Below are 26,441 nucleotides of genomic sequence, written 5' to 3'. Positions count from 1 at the left end.
CTGTTCACTGCAACTCTGCATTGAGATTTCAGGTATTATAACTTATACAAAAGTAACAGTGACGGTTAACTATGATGCTCACATGTGGACCGCGGATCACATGCGTGCCGAACCGTAGAGGGCGATCCGTATAGGGCAACTGCGATCTGTTGCACCCCTAATATATGTTCATCAATGCCCCCCTGTACAGATAGATATATATATATGTTCAGATATATGTATGTATATATGTGTAATATGTCATCACTGAATATCAAAATGATTAATCAAAATCAGTTAAATTTAAACGTCCATGCTCTTTATTCAGAAAACCAACCTGTCACATCTACGTTTTAGGATCTGGTTACTATAAACACAGATGTTTAATATTAATATTTCAATATTTATCATCACAATAACAGTGTTATGTACATTGATAGCTGTAAAAACTCATAAAAACATTAGAAAAATACATATGTTGGTTTATTCTTTATATATCCTAAACATATAAGGAATAAACATTTATAATCATCACATTAAAAGTTACATACGTTGTTTTTGATGCCTATTTGTTTCCCAAATATATTAGTGTGTGTGTGAATGGGTGAATAAAGGGCATTAATTTAAATCACTTTGTAGAAAGGCGCTTTGTGAAGTTGTGTCCATTATGCGGCGTCTAAGTATATATGTCTATGGGTGGCAGACTGCCCAATTGATAGTAATCAGCCACAAATCCTTAGATGAATCGATTGTAGAGCTATGGATCCGCTATCGCGAGACTAGGAGTCGGTTGCCTGAGGCTTTACAGTTTTCATCTCTAAAATAACGCGAGAGCTGACGAAACGACTGTCGCGCATGCTATCTTCACAACCCAATTGGACGCCCGCTGCCGCGCTCACAGAACAAGCGCTCCCTCTCCTGTGTCTGTGTCAGTTTGGGTTTTATAAGAAAGACGAGAAACGCTGCTGCAAATCATTTATGCAAAACGTGTCTGACAGCAGAGGACAGAGACACGAGTCTGATCCACAGAGACGACATGTCACTGTGAGAACAGGTAACACAGAGCATCACTGTTCCTCCACACTGATCAAAACCATCAGTACTCTTCAAATGAAACAGAGCAGCACATCATCTTACTGCAACAATACTGATATTTTAAACAGTTTTTAAGTTTCTCATTTATCTCATCTCATTTACACATGAGACTCATAATAAGATATAAACATCACTGTAATGTCTCCTTCTCTCTGTCTCTACTGTTACTATATTTAGTCAAACTATCAGGAGTTTTTGGCAACTAACAGCACTCTACAAATGTAGCATTATTGAATCAAAATGTAAAGACTGACACATTGTCTTGTATCGTATCATATCGTACCCTAGCTAATAGCAACCTACCTACTATTGGCTATGTTGTGTCATTTACAGTGAGGAAGCATCTAGATATAATAATATAAAATGTGTGTATTCTGTTAAAAGAGAACTGGAGACTGTCAGTCTTTCTGTCTCCTCCTGTTTGTGTGACGCAACACTGTCGACTCCCACTGTGATAAACTTGACAATCCAACTTCCTAAAACAGTGTGAATTAAGTACTGAGGCTGAGTGCTACTTACTCATTTCTCAATAGGTTGGAGAAATGGACTCGAACATCATAGAAGTCGCTGCTCTGGGTCGACCTTTCACCCTGGGAATGCTCTATGATGCCTGGAAAGATCAACTCATCCCGGGTAAGTCAAAGACTTAGACTATGTTGTTATTAGGGCTGTGTATTGGCAAGAATCTGGTGACAGGATACATATCACAATACAGGGACTGCAATTCAATACATTTTTAAAAAATATCATTTGAGGAAACCTGTCACTGTAAAGAACACACAACCATATGCATAACATCTGAATGAAAAGAAAAAAAACTTTTCTATGAAATCAGAACAGTGAATTTAGATCACCACACTGCTGTCTAGCAGTCTGCAAGAACACCTCAATGTCCCTCTTTCAGAAATACTGCCTCCTGTGCCCCCTGACCATCTGTGAACACCCCCTGGGTGGTTGTACTGTCCCTGATGAGAAACCCTACCATAATTCCTTTATTAACTGGGGTCATGTCCACAACTGATTAAACATTAAATATTATCTGTTTAAAAAACCTGCGAACATGAAAAGGATCTGCAACATGTAGAAATCTAAATGATTATGATTAACTTTGTGTTTTATCATATTAATGATGTTTTCCAACGTCTGTAGGTTTGACACTGTGGGATGATAAAACTCTCCAAGGGAAAACAGGTGAAACTCCTCATCACAGCAGTGGATTTGAAATCTCTGTATCTGACTCCATTGAATCCAGGTCCTCTCTGCTGGATGTCGATGCTTCTCTGAAGGCCAGTTTCATGAGTGGACTGATTGAAGTTGAAGGATCTGCCAAGTATCTGAATGATACGAAGAAATTCAGGAATCAGAGCAGAGTGACGTGTCAGTACAAAGCTACCACCAACTTCAAACAGTTGTCAGTGTCTCAACGTAAACCTGTGGACACCCAGCAGACAGATGTGATTGAGAATGGCCTTGCAACACATGTAGTCACAGGGATCCTTTATGGGGCAAATGCTTTCTTTGTGTTTGACAGTGAGAAGTTAGACAGCAGCAGCGTTGAGGAGATCCAGGGCAGCATGAAAGCTGTGATTAAGAAGATCCCCAATTTTAATGTTGAGGGGCAAGTTGACATCAAGCTGACTGATGAAGAAAAAGCACTGACCAACAAATTCTCCTGCAAATTTTATGGAGACTTCATTCTCAACAGCAACCCAACAACATTTGAAGATGCAGTGAAGACCTATGCAGAACTTCCAAAGCTGCTGGGAGAAAATGGAGAGAAAAGTGTTCCAGTGAAGGTCTGGCTGATGCCACTGAAACACTTTGACTCCAGAGCTGCTGAGCTGAAGAGAGAGATCAGTGTCAGACTAGTGAGGAAGGTGCAAAGTACTTTAGAAGATTTCAGGGAAATCAGAATGAGATGCAGCGATTCTTTGGATGAAGAAGTGGTCAAGAATCTTCCACAGATTCAAGAAGAGTTAAGTGAGTTCCAAAAGTTATGTGATAACTACGAATCTAACCTCAAGCAGACCATGGTGAAGAAGTTTCCCCTCATCCGTGAAGGTAAAGAAGATGAGAGCTCAGTAGTACAACTCTTTGAAGACAGAGACAAGTCACCATTCAGTCAAGAAAAACTGACCAAGTGGCTGGATCATAAAGAGAGAGAAATCAACGTCATCAGGTCCTGTGTGGATACCATGAAGGGAACAAAGATCGTCCACAATCAGTCAGAGCTGGAAAGAGAGGTTCTTGCTGCAGGCGTTGAAGATGCTCTGTGCCTCGTCTTCACCTCCCTGGAGAGTACTGACCCCTGCCTTGATGCAAAGGCCAAGTACTTGGATTCACCTAAATTCGGATGTACCCTTGAATACACGTGGTATGACTCAGGTGAAGTTGTAATCAAAATGAGAGAAAAAGCCAAGGCTTTCCACAACATTGCTGAAGGACTCAAGAACAACAGTCGATTCCGGTTCCTTATAGCAGCTGTTGCAAATGAGAAGTACACAGGAGCAACCATCTACCATTACAAGAACAGCATCTTGGTCACTGATGACTTTTCAAAGCCAAACATCCCTCCTGTGGAGAACATCACAAACAGGGGAGATGTGATCTGGTGTAAGTCATTTTCCCTGCTGTTTTAATTTAAAGAAAACACTGTACAAACAGTCAAACATGTTTCTGGAGGAGCAGAAAAAGGTTTGACCATCTGAATGACTAATTCTAACATCTTGTTTTGGTCTCTTTATCAGATGCCTGTGATCTCAACCTGGACCCAAACACTGCAAACGGCTACCTCCATCTGTCTGAGGGAAACAAGAAGGCAACATGTGGGGCCTGGAGGCACTATCCTGATCACCCAGAGAGGTTTGATGAACATCCTCAGGTGTTGTGCAAAGAGGGGTTGACTGGGTGCCATTACTGGGAGGTAGAGTGGAGTAATGGTAACCCTGAATCAATCTACGTATGTGCTGCATACAAGGGAGTTGAAAGAAAAGATAGCAGTTCACAGGCTGAACTTGGAAATAATAATTTATCCTGGGCTTTTGGCAAAACCACCTACGGGTCGGACCCATGTATGGCATTTCATAACGGTGAGGTGTGGCAAAGTAGCTCTGAATGTGACTGGAGCAGAGTTGGGGTGTTTCTTGACTGGCCTGCTGGCACGCTGTCCTTCTACAGAGTCTCTGCTAACACACTGAGTCACATCTACACCTTTTACACCACATTCACTGAGCCTCTTTACCCAGGGTTCTGGGTGTACGATTATACCAATTCTGCATACCTGTGTCCATTTGATTAGATTCTTGGTTTGCTAAACGCAAGCTAAACTGAAAAGCATCATTTTAACCCTTTTAGATCCTGTCCCAGTCATATTGTACAGCTACCAATATAGGTAAAATAAATAAATAAATAAATCTGAAATCTGTTTTCCTCCTGTAAAACAACATCTGATGGGTGCTTACAATAACTTTATAACCCCTGATGCAAAAAGATACAGAGCTTCAGTCAGTACACAGTTGCTGTGTTAACACTAGTATGTTGAAACAGAAATGTATGGCTCAATTAAAACAATGTCTGCAAAGCTTGTTTTGTTGAATTTATCATGTTGATTATGTTATGAAGTAATGTAGCTAAAATGCTTATTGTTATTTAACATTTGTTTCTTTTTTCCTTTGTGAGGTACTTTAAAAATTGTTTTCTTTCAGAGTACAAGAGTGAAGATTTTGTGTTTCTCAAGTCTGATCCGACACAAGGTTCAATGAATGTCTTTGCAGTCACTTTAAACTTTCATTGTTTGATGTATCACAGATAATTCACTTGATTTTATCTAAAAATATTCATCTGTTTTGATGAATTTAGCTGATTATGTTAGGACATAAGGTAACTGAGGGGAATATTGTTTGGCATTTCTTCATTTTCCTTTAATTTGTTTCAGAGGGATGTTTTTGTTTTTCTGCAGTCTGTACTAGGATTGGGAACGATAAACCGATATGACCGGATATCGGATATATGAATCGATTGTAGAGCTATAGATCGACTATCGTGAGACTAGGAATCGGTTGCCTGAGGCTTTACAGTTTTCATCTCTAAAATAACGCGAGAGCTGACGAAACGACTGTCGCGCATGCTCCATAACATTATCTTCACAACCCAACTGGACGCCCGCTGCCGCGCTCACAAAACAAGCGCTCCCTCCTCCCTCTCCTGTGTCTCCTTTTCATTTACTCTTTGTACCGCGTCGCACCACCAAACTTTAATAATGCCCAAGAATAAGTTTGTTTTATAAGAAAGATGAGAAACTCTGCTACAGATCATTTATGTAAAACGTGTCTGACAGCAGAGGACAGAGACACGAGTCTGATCCACAGAGACATCATGTCACTGTGAGAGCAGGTAACACTTCACTGTTCCTCCACACTGATCAAAACCATCAGTACTCTTCATATGAAACAGAGCAGCACATCATCTTACTGCAAAAATACTCATATTTTAAACAGTTTTTAAGTTTCTCATTTATCTCATCTCATTTACACATGAGACTCATAATAAGATATAAACATCACTGTAATGTCTCCTTCTCTCTGTCTCTACTGTTACTATATTTAGTCAAACTATCAGGATATTTTGGCAACTAACAGCACTCTACAAATGTAGCATTATTGAATCAAAATGTAAAGACTGACCCATTGCATTGTCTTGTATCGTATCGTATCGTATCGTATCGTATCGTATTGTGACAGAGCTGAATCGTATCAAACCGAATTGTTGGCCACTTAAAGATTTATAAAATATATCGTATTGTTGAACATGTATCAAGATACGTATCGAATCGTCTCAGTCAGTGAGATACACACCCCTAGTGGTTTTCAAGTCGTAGTGATGTTTGACACTGAGACAGCAGAGTGGACACACTCTCAGCGTTTCAGGGCATATGTAAGACATTTTAACAAGGCATTTCAAGTTATTTTGGCAAAAAAACCCCAATATATTATATTTATACTTTATATTGTTTAAAACATGACTGGAGGTGGACTTTAAACCTAGGCCAAAACCAGTCTACCAAAGGGTCCAGTCTAGCCCACAGGGTGACTTTGCAAAGTGCAAAAAAAAATGAGTAGATACTGAATGTTGTGCAAAATATATTATGAGTAAAATACAATATTGTTGTTCAGTTTGAAATACATAAATATCTTGTACATTTGTAGATGGACTGTGATCTGTATATTGTAATGTGCATATCATGACAGTAAAATGACTGAATGTAGAAAAACTGAGACACTTGAGATTGTGCTATTTTACTTTTTCTTCTGTTTTGTTTATTAGTTCAGTAATTGTGACTGTTTGCAGAATTTAACCTCTTTACACTAAAAAGGAAACATTTAGAAGTGTTGTTATTTATGTTATAATGCAGTGGTTTTATAGGTCAGGCCCACTTGACATCAAATTGGGCTGTATGTGGCCCATTGTGGTGACTGATCAATAGAGGGCGCTGTCCCACCTCTTCTTCCATCCTAAAACCTCTATGAATAAGACTTAATTACTCTGAAATATATACTGTTTATTAAAAGGATAGTATTATGCAGTTAGTGAGTAAAACATGTCATCTGCGATAAAATGTGTTGTTAAAACTTGTTATGTATTACCAACTGTTATCAGTATGAAAAGTAAAAGTAACCATTGTGTAGTAAAATTGTCCCTGTCAGTAACTAGTAACTGTACCTGTCAAGCAAATGTAGTGGAGTAAAAAGTTGAGTAGTACTACAAAGTAATATAATATGGATGTAATTTAAAATTCAATTTAAGTACAGTACTTGAGTAAATGTACTTAGTTACATTCCCCCACCAGAGAGGATAGAGGCTGAGTCTGTGGTGTTGTTTTTTGTTTTGTTTTTTTTTTTTTACAAACTTTTAAATAGTTGCTGTTTTGTGCAAAAAAAGTGAGCAACACACCTTAAAGTAGGTGTTTTATATAATCCTGGCAAATATATTTAATCAGTCAGAGAAATTTACATCTCTCAGAGAATTTATTTACAAAAAGCATATTGGTAGACACAAGATTTCAAATGTAATACCATTTTTATTTATTTATTTATTTATTCTTAAATGTTATTTTCTAATAGATTTTAGCATGTTCAGAATTTTCTTCCATCATCTGAAAGTTTGTGCTATCAGATTTCTTTCATACTTATTGAGGAAATTTTTGCTTACATTGGTCTTTCGGCATAAATTGTTACATAAAAAGGAAATACAAATAAAGGCCCTTTTTGTGTATTAAAATAGACTGGTGCAATACTTTAAGATGTCTGCCTGTTTTTCAGTGTAGCCTCCCTGTAGAAAAATTCTACTGCCATGAACTAAAATCAATATGACACCCTTGTTCTAATGCTGTGAGTAATGATACAATCACATAAACACATGGATGATGCATATAACTCATTTCAGGGAGTCCACTTTGTTACTTTATTTGAAGATTCTAGATATGAATATCACAAAAAGTCATTCAAATAGAAAACATCACATAGAAATGCCATGTTATTAAACTGTACCATTTAAGAGGTCTTTGAGGAAACAGTAGCACACATGCTCCCAATATTAGGTCATTCTTGGTTTTAACAACACAAACACTCATCAAGTATCACAGTAAAACCACGAGGCATTTGGTTTGTTTTGTAAAACATGAATATACCAATCTGTATAAATGACACCAACACAGTAACTGCCCATATCAGTGCAGTGGAGAAGGTAGATCAAAGGTTACAAAGTGCAAATAGTCTAACAGGGCTTCAAATCAGTGCACTTGGACCACTAAGGGTTTCATCGAGTGTAATGAGAAACACACCTTCAAAGTCTCAGACACAGCGTTACAAGTGACTTTCACACTTCAGGAACATTTTCTATTCAGTCAGTGTAGAACAATGCTGACAGGCTCGGCTTTAATTAGCAGGCCTGTGTGCGACAGCGCTGATGAAGCACTCGCAGCATTATCTGTCCATCTTTTTCCTGCGGGACAGAACTGTTGTGAACCATCCTGCTTTCACCAGTAACAACTCTCTATTATAGTGACTAAAATCTGTTCTACAAAAATATTTGTAACCCTAAGTGGTATCTAGAGGAAACAAAGTGCAAGAATGTGTTCATCTTCACTAAAGAGACAGATATAAACACTAGGTAAGTACACTTAGATCATAGGTGCGTGAGAGAAAGAATCATTATATTAGAACAAGATCAACAATTTCTTGATGGATTATGCTAAAACTAATGAATATTCCACATCTAAATGTAACCATATTCATGCACAAGAGCTCACAAAAAAATAATCATTCAGATATTCTCCAAGAATTTCATTGGCTGTTTACATGCACAAAATATTCCAGTTTTTGCCCTTTTTCAAAGAACACACAATATTCCTGCAAAGTTGTAATATTTTTTTCCATACTGTCCTGTTGTTTGCATTTTTGTCTTCTGTTATTTGGCCACATTGCTCCATAAATTCAGCCAACAGGTTTTTCTCAAAAGAGGAAAAATTAGGGCTTCTCTGCCAAGCCATCATGACTAAACTAACTTCTTAGCTAGATAGCAAATAATGTAACGTTTTAAATTCTAAGTTAGCTAGCAAACAACATAACTTTTTGTCAACTTTTTAGCTAGTTAGCAACAATGCCATATTTTGTTACCTTTTAGTTAACTAGCAAACAACATAATTTTTTTTTTTACTTTTATGCTAGTTAGCAACAATGCCATATTTTGTTACCTTTTAGTTAACTAGTAAACAAATTAACCTTCTGTTACATTTTTAGCTTGTTAGAACACAATGTAATGTTTTATTAACTTTTTAGCTAGCAAACAATTTAAGCTGTTTACATGGCTAATGACAACCACTATTCCACTAATATTCCTATTTACATGCATACTCCGAGTAACGTAACAATGTATGTCCTGCAGCTTAAATCATAACCAAAGCACATCCAAAGACCCCCTTCGTGTCCAAGAAGCAAGAGACCACTAACAGGCAAGAGGCCATGTATCAACTGCAACACAAATTCCAAATTAAGATACAAAGAATGTTCCTAAAATCGGAACAGCAGCAGCATATCCCAGGTCTTAATCGGAAAATGCTACATTCAGAATAACGCCTAATTCGGAATATGCTATTTACATGACCTGTATAAAATTCTGAATATTGTCATATTCAGAATAATAGTGGAAAATTAGTGTGCATGTAAACGTCTTCATTTTTGTCAGGTTGAAACTGCCTTATGGGGTAGCATCTAGATTAGAGCCTGACGGATGCAGCGTCCATTTTCACCTGCTACTTTAGTTTGTGGCAGAGTTATTGTTATTAGTTACTGAATATTTTCAAATTAGTAAATAACTTGTTTGAATTTGAATTAAACCCAATTAGCCTAATGCTAAAATATGTTGTAGAATTAATATTGTTTGGTTTATTCACATTGCATCGACAGTGTGTGAAGTGTAAAACCTACAATAGATGCTGGCCAGCACGCCCCCAATTTTGAGAAGCAGAGAAATGTACTGCTGCGGACAGGGGCAACAACAAAGGCAAATATCACTCTGTCCAAACCAAATTCCATGAGTAAAATCAGTCATTTTACCACACAGAGCACGGGAGTTGCTGATCTACCTCTGCCTTGATCTGTTGGTTTGTTGAGGTTCTTGTGTGACTATAGTGTTTTGAACAGATAGTTCGGATGACACAGTGACGCAAACATACTTTCAGTTCGAGGCTTGTCTTATATAATGGCACTTTCCTTTTGGAAAAGACTGTCTGAAGTCAAGGTAAAGCAATGAAAATGTTCTAAATATAGTGTGCACTTAAGCTGATATGAATTTTTCTAGGTAGACATTTTAAGTATCTAAAATACCTTTTGATGCTGACCGTATCCAAAGTAGTACGTTGCTTAGCTTCCATGCTGGTGCCCCTCTGTGCTTCTCTAAACGAGGGGTGTGTCCACTGTCATCTGATACAGATAATACACTGACCATTGATAAGTAACTCATAAAAATCCACTTCAAATAATCCAGACTATCCCTTTAAGGCATCCTAATCAAATACATTTGTTAATGTGATGCGTTCATGTTAAAAAACTAATATTGGCTGACATATAGTTATCAATTTTTTTTAAGTCTCAAATATCTGTATTAGTCCAATCAAGTCAGGCTCTAATTTAGGTCACTGTGGGAAATTAAAGCTCTCTTTTGAAAAGCATGCTAATGTGGCTACAGAGAAGCTATTAATGAAAATCCTTTAGAGGTAAGACTGGATATCACACCACAAACACAACTGAATTGGCACTAAGTGCTTGGTAAATGTTATAGAAAAGTAAAGTCAGGTAACAAACAAGTATCATTTTGTATTGTTACAGTAATCCAGGTATTGTATTGGCACTGGTAACAAAATTCAAACTACATCCAACTCTAAACACAACAAACTGAAATGATTCCACAGGTCATCTCCTCTGTATGAGTGGAGAATTGAGCTGGTCAAATAATAGGTATTTTTTTATTTCAAAGCCAATAACAGATTAATAATAAACAGAATAAACTCACATATTCTGTCTGACACTACTCTAAACTACATGCAATACAGCACGCTGCACAAGTCACACACTCTGTTACCATGCACGGTGGTGGTGTTGAGGCATGCGGGCCACAGCTGGCAGTGGTGTGACAGGTTTTATTCAGGCGTGTTCGGGTTTGTGCAGGGCCGCAGAGCGGGCTCAGATGATGGTCTTGAGCTCCTCATCAGTCAGCTGGTTGACCGCCATGATTTTGGTCAGCTGCTCGGTGTACCTCGCCTGGTCCTGCATGAAGTGCGGGATCCGGACGTTCTCCATCTGAGCCAGTGCTTTCAGGCGGTCTACATCTTCATATGACACCTTAGCTCACAGGAACACACGAGAGACACAATTAGCAACCTCCTGATCAGAACCAGAACTTGTTTTTATATCATTCTGTATCCACTCAGTAATGTTACTCATGCATTTAAATCTGAACATTCAACTTTTTGGTCGTATGTTTTAGCATCAAAATGCTTTTTTCCCAAGCCCTTCTAAAAATGTTTTCCCACATGACCTGACATAGGTCTCTGCATGATGATGTTGCTACATCTAAATCCCTATCTCAGGCCTAGAAGTGCCAGATTTGGAAAAATAAATACATAAATACATACATAATACATACATACATAAATAAAGTAAAGTGCAGAGGAGCTGGACATTGTTTTTGTTTGACCCGTAAAGTTAAGAATTTAAAAGCGTAAAAACAAATGCACCTTTATATTTGGAAAAGAAATATTATGTACAAAAGTACAGGAGAAAACAAAGCACCTTTGTAATCCTAGATTAAGACATGGAGTCACCCTTTAATTACTTAAGATTTAATTTAAACAATGCATAGCTTTGTTAGCTGAGTGGTGCTATGAGCTCAAGGCTAATGCTAGCATGCTAACATGCTCACAGTAACAAATGCTGACACATGGTGATGTTTAGTATGTAATGATTACTGCTGTCCCAATCATATACTGTATATAAATTATGTCCAGGACATCACCCATAGGTTTCCAGTGTATCTAGGCAGTGCCTAACTTAGCTAATTCCTGGCTAATCTAAAAATGGGCAAAGAGGTGGTGCGTGGGTGCAGCTGAAGGCTACCTAGCTGCTAGCCATCTGTGATGGTACCCACCTGTCACTCAAAATAGGCATGCCCTTAATTATTTAATGAGAAATCTATAATGTATTTACCGTAATAAATCATAAAATGACCAAGATATGTCATCAGAGATCAAGGAAACGTGAAATTGAAATGCACGCTTCTCTGACATCAATGCTGCAACCACAGTGAAATTTCTTTTCCAGGCAGTTTTTGTTTGCCCTTTTCATGTTGCCTAATTAGAGTTCAAATTAATGCTGAATGTTCACTGAATGAGTTAGTGTCATAAGAAATAATTAATAATCTTGTAGAAGGTGTAGTTGTTAATTATGGTTAAGTTAACTGATATGTTAATGGATTTTGTAGGCACTACAACTACATATTACTCCTTTAATATAACTGAGTGAGATACATAAAAAGTCACACCATTAGTTACCAAACCGTTTTTTTTTTCGTACCAGGCTGTGAACATGTTTATTTCTGCTGCACAGCTGATCATTTTAATATAGGAGTTTATATAATTATATTTATATTATATCTATATTTTTGGAGCCAGCCTGGCACTTCTCATTTTTCAGCCCTGAAGGTTGCTGCTTGGTTCCAAGTTTGGTTTGCTACAAGACTGATGGTAATGTCATCAGTTGGCAGGTATGTGGTCATAAAGAAAAGAATCAGACAGACATTTTGGCCTGATGATCAACTAATGGCACGAGAGGAAAAGTCAGCAGAAGACAGTTATTAGTGAAAGTGCTAAATTTCATGATGATGTATGAAATTGTTGCTGAGATATTTCAATGAGGACCAAAGTGATAGACCAGCACTGCCATCCCTAAAACCACACAGCAGTCATGACTAAATTACCTTTAAATTCAAAATAAAGTGAATTTGTGTAAAGTGAAAAGTGAGTGATGACCTGGATTGTGACAAGCAGGATTTCAATTAATTTCATCATTTCATGCCAGTTATTCTGTGTATTCTGCCCTCAAGCTTCTGTTGTTATTAAAAACATGTCTTACATCATGTTCAACATCTACAGCTGGAATCATAACCTTGTTTAATCATCAGTGCCTTCAGCTCCTCTGAAGCAGAACACTGTCTGTTCTTTTCTTAGAGAGGTTCTTATATAAGCCTCAGACATTCGGCCTTGCTTTCTATCCATTTTACTCTATGTCTGAACTGTAACCAGCGTCTATGAAGTTGAACTTTTATTTCATGCGACTGAATGTCACAAAAGATATTCTTCTGCTGTTACTTTCTACTATAGTTGGTGTCATAGTAGCACTGGCAGGGAGGAGAAACCATTAGAAACATGACGCCACTGACAGGAAAATCGAAAAACAGAGCAGGACAATTTGTCTGCAGTAGTGAGAACAGAACCCAGGAAAGTAGCTTTTAGAGGGAACATAACTGAGTGTGAGGTCAGATAAATTATTTATAACAGAGAACCCATCATCAGTGACATGGACATTCAAGGGGCAGCCATACAAGTATCAGTCTCTGGTTAATGAGTGCATCCAGAGAAGATGGAAAGAGTAGTGCCTGGCAGTGGTGGGTATCAAGGGAACAAGGGAACAAGGCCACTACTAGTCAGTTCAGCCACTTCTTCTGTCTTCTATAGGGCCCACCTTTGTAGCCTGTCCTACAAAAGAGGCTGCTCTACAAATGGGACACTGGCTGAATCCAAATGCCAGGACCTCACCACACTGACAGATAAGTGTGGACTTTTGACAGACTTCCAGAACACATCACAGTATGTATCACAGATGCCTGCAAGGGTCTAGATTTATATTCAGGGAGGAGGAGGAGCAGCCACCTGGTGAAGGTCTGATCAACCTGCTTGGTTCAGGTTGTGAACAACAGCACTGACTCATCTACTGTAAATAAAAGACTCACGTGAGGATAATCCAGGAAGCAGTTATTCATTACTGCTTAGTGAACTGACGAACTGACTAATGCCATGAGACAGAGATAGTTGAGCTGTATCACCTTTCCTAGAGCCATCAACAGAGGAAAGTTGATCTTGTCTCTGTATCTCAGGATCTTCAGGATACCATCCAGGTAGACCTGGTCTTTACTGAAGCATCCTGCAATGTGGGAGGTAAGAAAAGATATGAATATTTTTAACGTATTACATGTGAATAAAGTTAGGTTAAGACAACCAGTGAGGACTGTCTGACTCTACATCAAATGCATAATCAAAGCCAACATTGGTGAAATATATCAGCATACTCTCTGTTGAGTATTAAACCCTGTCTAGGGACATGGTGACCTGGTTGTGCTGTATCGGTCTGGCCTCTCTTCGCTCGGACGCAATAGTCCCAGCGGGTGTTGGGGTCCTGGACGAAGCGTCCCAGATTGTGGAAGAGTTGAGAGAAGGACATGTGGCTGGCCTGGTAGACTGTGTAGTAGAGCAGGGCGGCGCGCCACAGTGTGGGGTCCTTCCTGAACAGGACGCTATGGATGCTGGCCAGGCCCTCCTCTGTGGGGTTCAGAGGCTTCAGGTTGTGCTTCTTCCTGCCTGCGCTGCTGCTCCACAGCTGGTGGCAGTTGTTGATGCCACGGAAATAATGTGTGCCTGGTGGACAGAGACAAGGACCTTTTGTAGAGTTGTACTTGATTTTGACCATAGATTCATACACTTGTCTACTGATACAGTGTACAAATATCAATAACAGTTTCTTAGTAGAAAGAGGAAGACAGTAGGTCTGGACCCAGGCTATGACAGTCTAATAGACCTGTGATTCGAGAAGTAATTTAATGAACTGCATTACAGTCAAATTTCAATGGTTTTCCATTTAGCTAGTGACCCCCAGGAGCCCCACATTAAGAATATAGCATGCACCATATCTGAGAGCTGCTGTACCAACCAATCTCATGCCTCAGCATGCCCTCCAGCCAGTGCTCTCGGGCTGTGGAGATGTTGATGGTCAGTGTGGGCCTGCTGTTCACCACCGTCATGGAGGCTCTGGACAGAAGGTCATCTGTCACCTGGACTACAATCTATCAACACAGATGCAACTCAATGTTACTACTTAGGAGTATTTTCTTTGAATGTTTGATCCAAGATATTAGTGACAACAACAAAAACACTAGATTAGCATTAGATGATACATCCATTTGTTTCTTGGAAAGTGGCTTGAAAAAAGGTTGTGAGTGCCCCTAAATCAAGTTACTCCCCATTCATTTTTGAGAAAAAGGGGACGAGACATATTTACTTGTCACAACATAATCCCACCCTACATCAAGTTTAATCTTATGGCAGCTTTTCTAAAAATGTATAAATTAATAAAATAAAATTAGTTACAATGAAACTGTGGAAGCAAGGAAAATTTGCAAGAAGAACAAAACCACACTGTTCTGAGTATTTGAAAAACCATCACCAAAAAGGCTCAAGATTATAAAAATTCTAACAAAATATGCTTTATTTATAAATGAAGAAGTGCACTTAGAGGGTATTACACAAAAAGAGAAAAACTTTTTGTAGCTCTAACTTAAAGTCAAAACAGCGATCGCAAAATTATAAAATCTAAAAGTGCACAGAGCATTTTAAATATGAGTAACAATGACAAACCTTGTGTTCTTTCAATACCTGTGACAACATAAAAAGTAAAAATAAAAAACAAAGCTACAATGATTGGTCAAATTTGCAGAAAAGTTGCAGGATTGGACAGAATTGCAAGGTTGTGCAGAATTCAAGGACAAGGACATGAATTTGCATTAATTGTTGTGATCACAACATTGCAACTTCCTGGAGGGACTGGTAAAGTTTCAGGTAATTGCTGACATTTTTTACGTTGTAGAACAAAACCTGTGTTAACCACAGACCTTATTTCAGCCATCTAACCAAAAACTCATTCAAAAATCCTGTTGACTTTGAGACAAGGGAAATGGAGGTGCCAATGTTCTAACTTATTTTCAGCTTTTAGGACTGCTTTCTGCAAACCCTCACCATGTACACTCTAAACATGTTACACTGAAACATGTTCTTTTATCATCTCAAAATATTGGGCAGAGAAATGCAAGAATTGCGCAGAGTTTGGCTTTGAATTTTCTTTTCGGTTCTACGTCTAAACCCATTAGGACCATACCAAGCACACACAAGGTGTGTGTATATGTGGTGTAATGTGTTCAGTGGAACATTATTAACTTGGTGATGTAACATGTATTTGTTGATGGTTACATAAACGCAGCTCTGCACAAGCAAACTGCAGGATGACTTCAGTGATGTGGCGGCTTTTTGCAAGGTCTTGCTTTTCCCTGGAGCTCATTCACTTTGATGCCCTGTTGTCTCTGTAAGGATGATGTGCAAATCCACCGTGACATGCACTGCAGAGTGCGGCTACAGAAAAATACCACGCTCCAAAACGATAGCCTCTTAATGACTTTTTTTACTGGACGTAAATAATCCACAGCAAGAACTGCCAGAGCTGTCTTAGCTTTGTCATTATGTTACACTCAAACTGTAAAAAAAATATTCTAAAATACCACGGAAGTGAGCAAATTAACTGAAATGCATCAAATAAGCCTGAGCCACATGTCCTCTTACCTCCCCCAAGCAGCCTTCCTTTTCCATGTACTTCTTGACGTTGTGCCAGATGCGACTCTTGGTGAGGAGGTTGCCCCCAGTGACCTGTTCAAACTTCTCATAGCTGCCATATCGCTGCAGGGCAAGCTCCATGATGTGCACTGCCTGCAAGAGATGATAATTCATAATGTAAAAGCTGCCCATGATTACTGAGCGACTGACATCCTGTGTTGGTGACGCGTTGGACAGGTAGGCAGAACTTAGAAACATTTAACTATGGTGCTCCAAGTGGTAGCAAGAAATGACAACTATTACTGTACAGTGCTTTGTTAAAATATAGCTGCATGATATGGTAAAAATTGCATACTGAAATTATTTTGACAGATACTACAATTGCAAGATTAGTGGGAACGACTATTTATGTATTGCCATTTTTAATTTCACCGAAAGTCATTATTAAAATCATGATGATGTGACATTCGTTGGGGTTTTTACCAATATCCAGGCAACAAAACTTGCAGACCAGGGTGTCTCTGCAGCACCACAGTAGTTCATTATAACGCTGTTTTGTCACACATTTTTCCTTTATCAAAAAATTACAGCAACTTGGATGTATTACTATTTTGATAATATTTTGATTAACTGTGCAGCCAGACGCAGTAAGACAATCAGACAGATATTAAACAGACCAAGTTAGTCAAACAACTTATTCAGAGAAGAAAACATAACAAGACAGGGTAAAATCAGCAACTGTGGGATGTAGAGAAGCTGGTATTAAAATGGCAAGTCCTCTTTAACCTATGGGGTTTCTCAAAGTTCTATACTTGGTCCTCTTTTGACTCTAATGAGCTAAGATTTATCAGCCTAGCTCTACTAATAATTACAATAAACTGATGTAAATAACTGTCTCCAGAACATCAAATTCTGGATGGCTGATAACTCACCAGCCTTGATTAATGGAAAGTCTGATCATTTGATGTTATCATAACTTATTAGTGCTGCAACTATCAATTATTTTCATTGTCGATTAATCTGTGAATTATTTTCTCAATTAATTAATCCTGTCACAAGAATAGGTCCAAATATGTGGAGCACACAGACGTACTTCAAGTCTTTACTGTAACAATTATTTTCATTATCAGTTAATCTGACAATAATTTTCTTCATTAATCAGTGATAATGGTGAAAAATGTCGATCAGTGTTTCCCAAAGTCCAATGTGCTCAGAAACTAGAAAAAATTCACATTTAAGAAGCTAGAATCAGATAGTTTTGACTTTTTTCTTAGAAATTACTCAAACCAATTAATTAATTATCAAAATAGTTGGCGACTGATTTAGTAAATGATTATTCAATTAATCGTTCCAGCTCTACAGCAGACAGAGATTCATTACCCACAAATCATATCAAATTTATACTCTACAGTACACTGTACTGTACTGTATACTTCATGGACAAAGGTAACACTTTATAATAACCATCATTAATAAATGATAAATAATTATTTCTAACATTCAAAACATTCAAATAATGTTTGTTTATATGCTATAAACCATGTATTAAGAAATTGTTACGTTTTATAAACATCACTTGCTTCATAGCCATCAAAATGTTTATGGACGTTTAACAAACTAATTATTAACCATTAACAATTTTTTCCAATAACTGGTTCATCTCTCTGTTAAAGGTTAACAAATGATTTGGTAATCAATGACAAATACTTAATATAGTATATAAAATGCCAGTGTGTGCAACAAGAAACTGTTGACTAATTTAATCAGTAATCAGAATGTAACTGTGATCATCTTTTATCAACTGTAAAACTATGTATTTTATAAAATAAAGTTTTTATATTACACAAACTGATCAAATAACATGAATTATAACATTAAAAGTTTAACAGTTCAGTTTACCATTTATTAATGATGGATATTAGTAGGGGTGTCCCAATCCGAAATTGATATCAGATATCGGTCCGATATCAGCCAAAAAACGAGTATCAGATTTTATCGGACTGCATCTACAATCTCCGATATAAGCGCTCCGATAAGCAGTCCATTTTCCGCTCCAGCACTTCTATCCATAGGTGACTCTGTTTGCTGACTATTGTTCTCTGTTTGAGTAACATCACTTGATCAAGCCTTTTCTAACAGTCCACACTACAAAATAAGTAATAAAAGTATGTATGATTCGTGCTGATATCGTATCGGATCAATATCGGTATCGGCCAATACTCAAGGCTGCAATATCGGTATCGTATCGGAGATGAAAAAGTTGTATTGGGACATCCCTAGATATTAGAAAGTGTAACATCTGACTTTTCTCTGGATTATTTCTTCAACCCTTAAATTTTGGATAACATCCAATATGTAAAGAAGAATTCTTGCATGTAGTGTTGATTCACACTCAATTAATCACTATATTATCAAAATTGCAATATGGACAAGTGCAATATCCACATCACAGAACCAGATTTGCAAATCACAATATTTTGAAAAAGAAAAAATCTGTGAGAAAACAGCATTTTAATGTACTGTAGTGCTGCAGAGATGACCTGTCCTAGAAATCTTGCACTCCAGATGTAACAAAACGTGCTTGTTTGGTACAGGATCCAACAAATATCACATAATCACAATTTTAATATTTTCATTTCCAGTAAAAATTACATTGTAATACAAAAATTATCAATTTCAATTTCAGTCAAAAATAATAGCAATATGACTTTTTTACCATATCGTGCAGACCTAATTCATGCTGTTTTTAATTTTTTACAAGTTCTTCTCCTGTACAACTCTTAACAGTCAGTCTGGAAAAAAGATTCATGCTGAATATTATTTTACATTAGAAGAGCTGCTTCACATTTGCATGAATGACAGCTCCACTGAGTACTAGAGTGCTCCATTTGCCCCAACAAACGCTATAAATATCACGCAGTAAGACAAATATGATTCAACTGACAGTCCACTTCCAAAGTTCAACACAGATAAAGAAAACAAACCAGGGCGGCAAACAGGAAAAACAAAACAAGCCACGAGCATCCTCCACAGGATCATTTTACTGCATTTCCTGTTCAGCTCACTGACTCTTTCCTTATCTTAGTGTCTGTTTACTTGTGTTACTAAAGAGCCTGCAACACAACACCACAGGGCTGTTATCCTGTTCACTGGAAACTCGTCGGATCTAATACACTTATTCATTCAATTGTGGGTCAGTTGAGCAGAACGTGAATTCTTGTCTTCTTCCAGAACAAAAACCTGAAAACACTGTGTGTGATTTATTACTGTTGCATGTACTCACACTGTAAATGTTGATTTAAGACATCAGCTGAGACAGTTTGCAACTAACCCTCCAGTGTTTGCTAAACAAAGTATTTGCATTGTATGCATTTGCATCCTGAGCTATTTAATGCCAGCCACTTCACTTTGAGACAACAGACTCAGCCTGCATCAGCTCTGATCGGCCCTGACGCTAAACAGCTTTGGCAGCAGGTCTCTGTGATCACAGTATCCAACCTGACTGCACATGAGGAGGTAGGTGAGCTCAAACCAGCCAGCTCAGCACTATTTTTGTGCACTGAGGACACTGCTGTAGATGTGATGAATCACCTGTCACTGCCTCCAGGCCACAAATTGGTGGCCCTCTGCACTCACTGACTGCTTACTCTCTTTTTTTTCATCATGCAAGTAAGCACGTTTCAGGTTTTTGAGTTTCTCTATCCCATATTTACCTGCATTTCTCCGAGAGTTTCAGAGACTATGTATTTGACATTGGTAAGAATTGGTCCAAAGGTGATACCTGACTTTGGAACCCTGCTCCTAACATCAGTATATGCAGGTGTGACACTTCAGAAGTCCACGCTATGATTTTTATCACAATATTAAAAAACAAAGGAAGTTTGTTACTGAATAAGGGAACTTAAACTTACAATGGAAAAAAGGGAGGAAAAAAAACAAGAATAAAATAAAAATGACAAAAAACTGAGAGAAAAAACATTTTGTAGCTTATTAATTATTAGTAACTGGTTAATCAATTGTAAGGAAATGAAATGAAAGGAAAATGCACAGAATTTGCAGCCCTATTTTTAATTTAAAACAGTTCTGATTTATTTCCTTAATAAAATAAAATTCATCAGCTATGACCTAAACATGCAAAAAATGAATTGTCTTTGGAAATGAATGCTTGAGTCATGTATGTACGAATAGCAAAACCAAAACAATGCAGCACAAACACACCATTATTTACCTGTGTCAGAAAACGATCTGAGGCATTGTTGTGCCGTGCCAGGACGGGCGGAGAGACGGGGTTGCTGTACTCAAACTGTGGATTGTAGTTGAAGTCAGACTTAAAGAACTTGGCCTTCTCTTTTTCAACATTAGACGGCTTGATGGCTGTGAGGATGCAGAGCTTCTTGGCATTTTCCACTTCCCGCGTGATTGCTGCTTTGTGCAACGAGGGAAGTTTGGTGCGAGGGGAATTGGGGATCATCTTCCTGAGCTGTGGAACTGTACGGGGTGTAAGGCCCATGGTGCTGCCCACTACTGCGATGTTGCGTGCTGGTTTAGGGAGATTGGAGTTGCTGCCTGAGTGGACACGATTCGTCTGCGCAGGTTTACCGCCACCTTCTGCAGCACGTACTTTTTTAGGAGCCATGCCTGGACGATTTCTTTTACTTAATGTGGTGCCACATTTCAATGTTTTTGGCCTCTTGTATGGGGACTGCTTCGGGCTCTTCTTCTCCTCCTCCTCCTCTGCCTGCAGCAGGACGTTGTAGCTACTGGAGCCACTGCTAAAAAGGTCTTTGAGGACACCTGAAGAAATCTTCTCCAGGTATACCTGGCTTGGACTCAGTACCTTGTCAGCAGAGTTTAAGACATACTTTTTGGACATTTCTACTTCTGGCCAGTGGAGTCTTTCTGAAAGAAGTAAGATGAGACACCAGTAAGGGAAGGGAGTGTGAATGTGTTTGCTGCTTAGTTTAGAATCCGCTTCATGTGCAGACCTTTCATAGATAGCTTGATAGACAAATCCTCTTATCAAGGCAGGATAAAATTAGATCTATTGCAATGCCAAGCTAAAAAAAAACAAACTACTAAATAAATGGAACTTGTAATCTGTGCTTCTACAATCATAATAGTATGATCTGACTCAAATGAAATCTTTTTACTTGTCTTGGACTCCTGTTCTGTCAGCAGTCCATGGCTATACAGTGTTCACTTTCAAGAGTCAGTATCCTGTGATCACAGAGGAAATTATTCTCATTATGTCTCCAGGGACTGGCAGTACAGCTAAGAGTCAGAGAGCACAGAGCATCATCACGGTGAGAGCAGGCTCTCTGATGGGACAGGAGCACTGAGACGGAATCCATGCAACCACACACAGCACAAACTAATGACCTCTGCAGCCCAGTAATGACTGCAAGAGGGAGAGTGCAAATTGTGGCTTCATTGGTTTGCACAGCCACCAAATCAAATACTATTATCTAACACATCAGCTGGGTATTTCATCATTTACTTTCCACTGATGTGACAGACTGCTAACATATCATACTGTGGGCAAGACAGTAATCAACCCAGAATACTGGTTCAGGAAAGTTTTAGAAAGTTAATTTAAGACATTTTCAAGACAGTTAAAGGGTAACTTCTGTATTTTTCAATCTGGATCCTATTTTTTCAAATTTTCCCATATGGGAACATCAGTTTTTGAAATGGTGGCCTGGTATTGACAATACAGTTCCTGTGCAATTACCCAAAGGTGCAATAATTCAACTGTGTACAGCTTACTTACATGAAAATAATGTACAGTAACTCAACTGCAACGTTCTGTGCACTAGTCCAGTAATTCAATTTACTATACATAGAACAGTACTATTTATTTACACTTTTATATATTGTAGTCAGATGCACATTAGAGTGCATAATTCATGACATTGGTTATTTTCTATTTCTTCTATCTTTCCAAGATATATAGTATTATATTTGTATATAAACAGATTTGCTGCTTCAGAAAACAGAAAACAGGGCACTTGTCTTTTTCACATACTTGTATATATATTTCTGTTATAACATTTTTGTTAATTTTTGTAGTATAATGTACATATTTTTATATACTGATATTCTCTCTACACTTATATAATGTCTATTCTGTAATTTCCCCCCAGGAATCATTAAAGTATTTCTTGTTATGATTGAAGGAGAATGCTGCAAAACTAAGCTACAATGTAATCCCATCAAATTCTGGCCAGTAAAAGTGCTAACAGGCTCAAATTGTTATTCTATGTGTCTGACAACATTATGGAAATGATTCCTACAGAGACAGACCCAGCTGTTTTGCTGCTCCTGCTAAATCCACCAGACTCCATTAACAGAAACATTAATTTTATTATTGTAACACACAGAAAACAAAATAAAACTCACTAAAACTGTCTTGGTTCATATTTCCACTATTCCAACAATCACCAACTCTGGTTTGGTCTAATAAACCCTTAATTCGCAGCATTAGATGTGAAAATAATATGTCTGTCGACGCTGTTTCCTACTGCTGCTTCTCTGATGTCCGACCTTTCTCTCACTCCTCTCCCAATATTTACTCATCTAAATCTGCAAAATTAAGGAATTATTACAACCAAACCAGAATTAATCACCAACTATTTTGATAATCAATTAATCCGTCTGAGTAATTTTTTAAAGATAAAAAAGTCAAAATTCTCTTATTTGAACATCTTAAATGTGAATGCCATCTTGGACTGATCAATATTTTTCACCATTTTCTGACATTTTATGGACCAAAAAACTAGTTGATCTAGAAAATGAGCGACAGATTAATCAATAATGAAAATAATCATTACAGGAAATACTTGAAAAATACACTAGATAGATCCATGTCAGCTTTTCAGCTGACAAGAGTGTGACATGAGTAATTCATCTATTAATCTCTTTGGGTCATTATTTGACTTTTTATCTGGTTTCTTTATTCCTCTATGACAGTAAACTGAATATATTTGAGGTGTGGACAAATCAAGATTTGAAGATGACATCTTGGCATTTGAGAAACACTGGTTGACATTTTTCACAATTTTTGACATTTTATGGACAAATTATGAACAACTATTAGCTGATTAATCAAGAAAATATCAACTGATTAATCAACTATCAAAATAACCTCTAGTTTCAATCCTACTGTTGAGTTTGAATGGAGAGGATGATGACAATGATAAAATTACCATTTCTGCAAAGGGAGTCTGGTGAGTCAGAGGCTCTTATTATTTAACTAAAGGTCTATCTTTGTAGTTACAACAATTAGTGAATTAGCTGGCAACTATTAAATTGATCGCCAGTTATTCTGATAATTGATTTACCATTTTGAGTCATTTTTAAGAAAAAATGTCTAAATTCTCTGATTCCATCCTTTCTTATCTGAATATTTTAGTTAGTTTCCTCACTCCTCTCTGATAGTAAACTGAATATCTTTGGATTGTGGACAAAACAAGACATCAGAAGACATCACTTTGGACTCGGGGAAGCAGTGATCAACATTTCTCACCGTTTTCAGACATTTTCTGAACCAAACAACTAATCGATTAATCCAAAAAAAATGGAAATAATTGTTACTTCCACCACTTTAAGCACTCCTGAGAATAGCTAGCCTACTTCTTTTTAACTGAAGACTTGTAGTCAGCCTGGCCACTGTGTGACCAAGACTTGCCATCCATCAAATTATCAAAATAAAGCACATGATTAGCAATAATTATCATGATTCTTAGTAATCAGAATGATTCAGCAGTGAGTAAGCTCACAAGGAACCTGCTATTCGGACTACCATCAGTCTTTCCTACACAAATGCGTAGGACAGAGAATGTTAAACACTAGCTATAGCGTAGAATGTAGGTTATATATATATATAATATCAAAGGATAACCACAAATTAATACTTTCCTAAAATATAATGTTTTTTGTTTGTTCATTAACGTTCCTCTTGTTAGTTTAGCAGATAACTGGAGCTCATATTTCAACTTACATACCCTTAACAACTAGAATAACTAATGCCACAGCAGTAATTTAAAGAAAAGTTGCCATACTACAATTATTACAGTATTATTCGTTATTAATCAGTTAAGTAGACAAGCTCCTACATACAGTCACAGGAAAATAAGAGAAACACAAGAGAAAGTCAACATTACCTGTTACTTTTATAGACTCCAGCATCCTCTGTGACGATGTCTGTAAACCTGTAACAACACAGTGCTGTTCCCAAGAATATAAACGTTATTTAGCAAGTTCAACTAGCTAACTAAATTAGCCGGCTATTAACGTCAAATTAGAAACAAGAGAACCAGAAACCTGTCGTGACTGTGTATTACGACACGCAGAAACACATTTTTAAAACATATCCATGGCTAACAACTGCCTGACATTAGCTGTTCCGCCTACACTGAGCTGCAGCCAAACTGACAAGAAGGAATCGAGTTGTCCGTGTGCTTTATTATAAGCCCTGCATTGACTGAGCTGTTTCCATGGTTTCATTGGCAGCTACGCCATACGCACTGACGCTCATGGGAAATGAAGTCCCTTCAAGAATGGATTGTGACGTTTGGGCTTTGTAATGAAATGGTCGGAAATTCACACATAACTTGTAATTCTACAGCACTTAGTAGTAGTTTTCCATTGACTGGTTGCACCTGTTATCCTTTATATTTATTATTTATATTTATTATATTATAAATATAATATAATATAATAAAATTTATTATATTATTATATTTCACAGCAATTCAGTGTAATGTCAGCAATAAACTAAATATACGGCAAGTAGTTTTGTCTTGCTAGCATTGATTACCCAAATAATGCATTTTATTTATTTGAAGGCGGACAAATACCTAAAAAGAAGTTAACTAATTTTTTTAAAAAAAACAAAAGAAAATGCTGCCCTTTTTCTTGGCATGTCTGCAAACCTTTATTTGGTGGCTCCTTTGTTTTAGCATCCTGTATATGGAGCCATAGGAAGGCCATTAAAAGAAAGAATAAATCTGTGAAAAAATAACAAAATATATTAATAATGAATGAATAAAAGAATAAACAGGTCAATGAATTCTAATTGAATTTAGTGCTCATATTATTCAAACTCAGACATTTGTTTCCATTAGACATAATAAAAGCTGTTTTCATTGACTGGTGGCCCCTGCTAAAGCCCACCCATAATTTTCACAGCAATTCAGAGTAATGTCAGCAACAAACAAAATGTAGTCAGGAATTTATCCCACTGCCATTGGTAAATTGATTATAACTATCAAAATAACCCATTTTTATAGACACTCCTGTGTAATAGGTCAGGATCCCCTAATACAAGGCATATTAAATAGATAGATAGATAAATAAATAAACGAATTCTGAATATATTTCTTTACCTTTATTCACACAATAATATATTCATATAAATTATATTTTCAAAATAATATACAGTATAGACAGATAGTTTAACTTTTTTGAAGTCACTAACGCTGTCTACTCTTTTAATCCCATATATATTATTTCTTACGATAATCCATATGTTATATGTTATCATTACTTAGAATCTCACATTTTCTCTAGTTCACTCAAAATGAAAGATTAGCTAATGAACGGAATCTTCTGTGCACCGATTCTGTTGAAAATGAGTCTGTGTATTAGATCAACGTCCGTTCTAACCGCTTGTTTTTAGCATTTGAATTCACAGATGAGTGATTAATAAACAATGCGGACAGCATGGTGAACTGATGTGAATTGCGGCCTCTGGTGGTCTAGACGGTGGCTTGTTGTGAAGTGACAGCTCTTTTTCGATCGTGTCTAGAAAGGAACCTTTTATTTGTGAAACGCTCGCGAGATTTGTACGTATTGTTTCTTATTTATCCACATTGTACAAACAAATACTATTTTATAATGTATAACTAATGTGTTAGGGTTTATGGCTCAAAAACACCCGGTTGGGCTAAGGGAGCGACCGTAATTCGGATTAAAAATATAACTCTTGCGAGATTTTGGGGGGCCTGGGTTCCCTTCTAGACACGATCGTCTTTTTCCATACGCCCAGGCTGTGATTGGCTCAGCACGGCTCTTGATTCTCATTGGTTCTCAAGCGCCTCGTTCAACGGTTGGAGTCTGCGCAGTAAGCGTAGCGCTGAATTTCAAATTTGAACGGTAGTTG

General features: G+C 37.5%; 2 protein-coding genes across 2 annotated transcripts; one reads left to right on the top strand and one right to left on the bottom strand.

The window, feature by feature from the left end:
* The first annotated feature begins 869 nt into the window (after nt 1-869).
* Nucleotides 870-5,296, top strand: LOC146312649 (stonustoxin subunit beta-like). The gene is made up of 4 exons (XM_084738600.1): nt 870-1,033; nt 1,608-1,707; nt 2,224-3,687; nt 3,822-5,296. Exons 2-4 carry the CDS (start codon nt 1,617-1,619, stop codon nt 4,370-4,372), a joined length of 2,106 nt encoding a protein of 701 aa, XP_084594726.1. The 5' UTR covers nt 870-1,033; nt 1,608-1,616; the 3' UTR covers nt 4,373-5,296.
* Nucleotides 5,297-9,824: 4,528 nt separating this feature from the next.
* Nucleotides 9,825-24,721, bottom strand: matcap2 (microtubule associated tyrosine carboxypeptidase 2). Its single transcript, XM_084738948.1, has 7 exons — nt 24,442-24,721; nt 20,508-21,178; nt 16,289-16,432; nt 14,610-14,742; nt 14,012-14,317; nt 13,729-13,826; nt 9,825-10,970 (listed from the first exon to the last, which is right to left on the bottom strand). The coding sequence occupies exons 1-7, from the start codon at nt 24,464-24,466 to the stop codon at nt 10,812-10,814; spliced, it is 1,536 nt and encodes a 511-aa protein (XP_084595074.1). The 5' UTR covers nt 24,467-24,721; the 3' UTR covers nt 9,825-10,811.
* Between the last annotated feature and the right edge of the window lie 1,720 nt (nt 24,722-26,441).

The sequence above is a fragment of the Lutjanus erythropterus genome, chromosome 16, assembly GCF_056507025.1.
Source record: "Lutjanus erythropterus isolate fLutEry1 chromosome 16, fLutEry1.hap2, whole genome shotgun sequence".
In the NCBI taxonomy this organism is placed as follows: domain Eukaryota; kingdom Metazoa; phylum Chordata; class Actinopteri; order Lutjaniformes; family Lutjanidae; genus Lutjanus; species Lutjanus erythropterus.
Note: the sequence above shows the minus strand (reverse complement) of the source record. Positions and strands in the feature narration are given on the sequence as shown.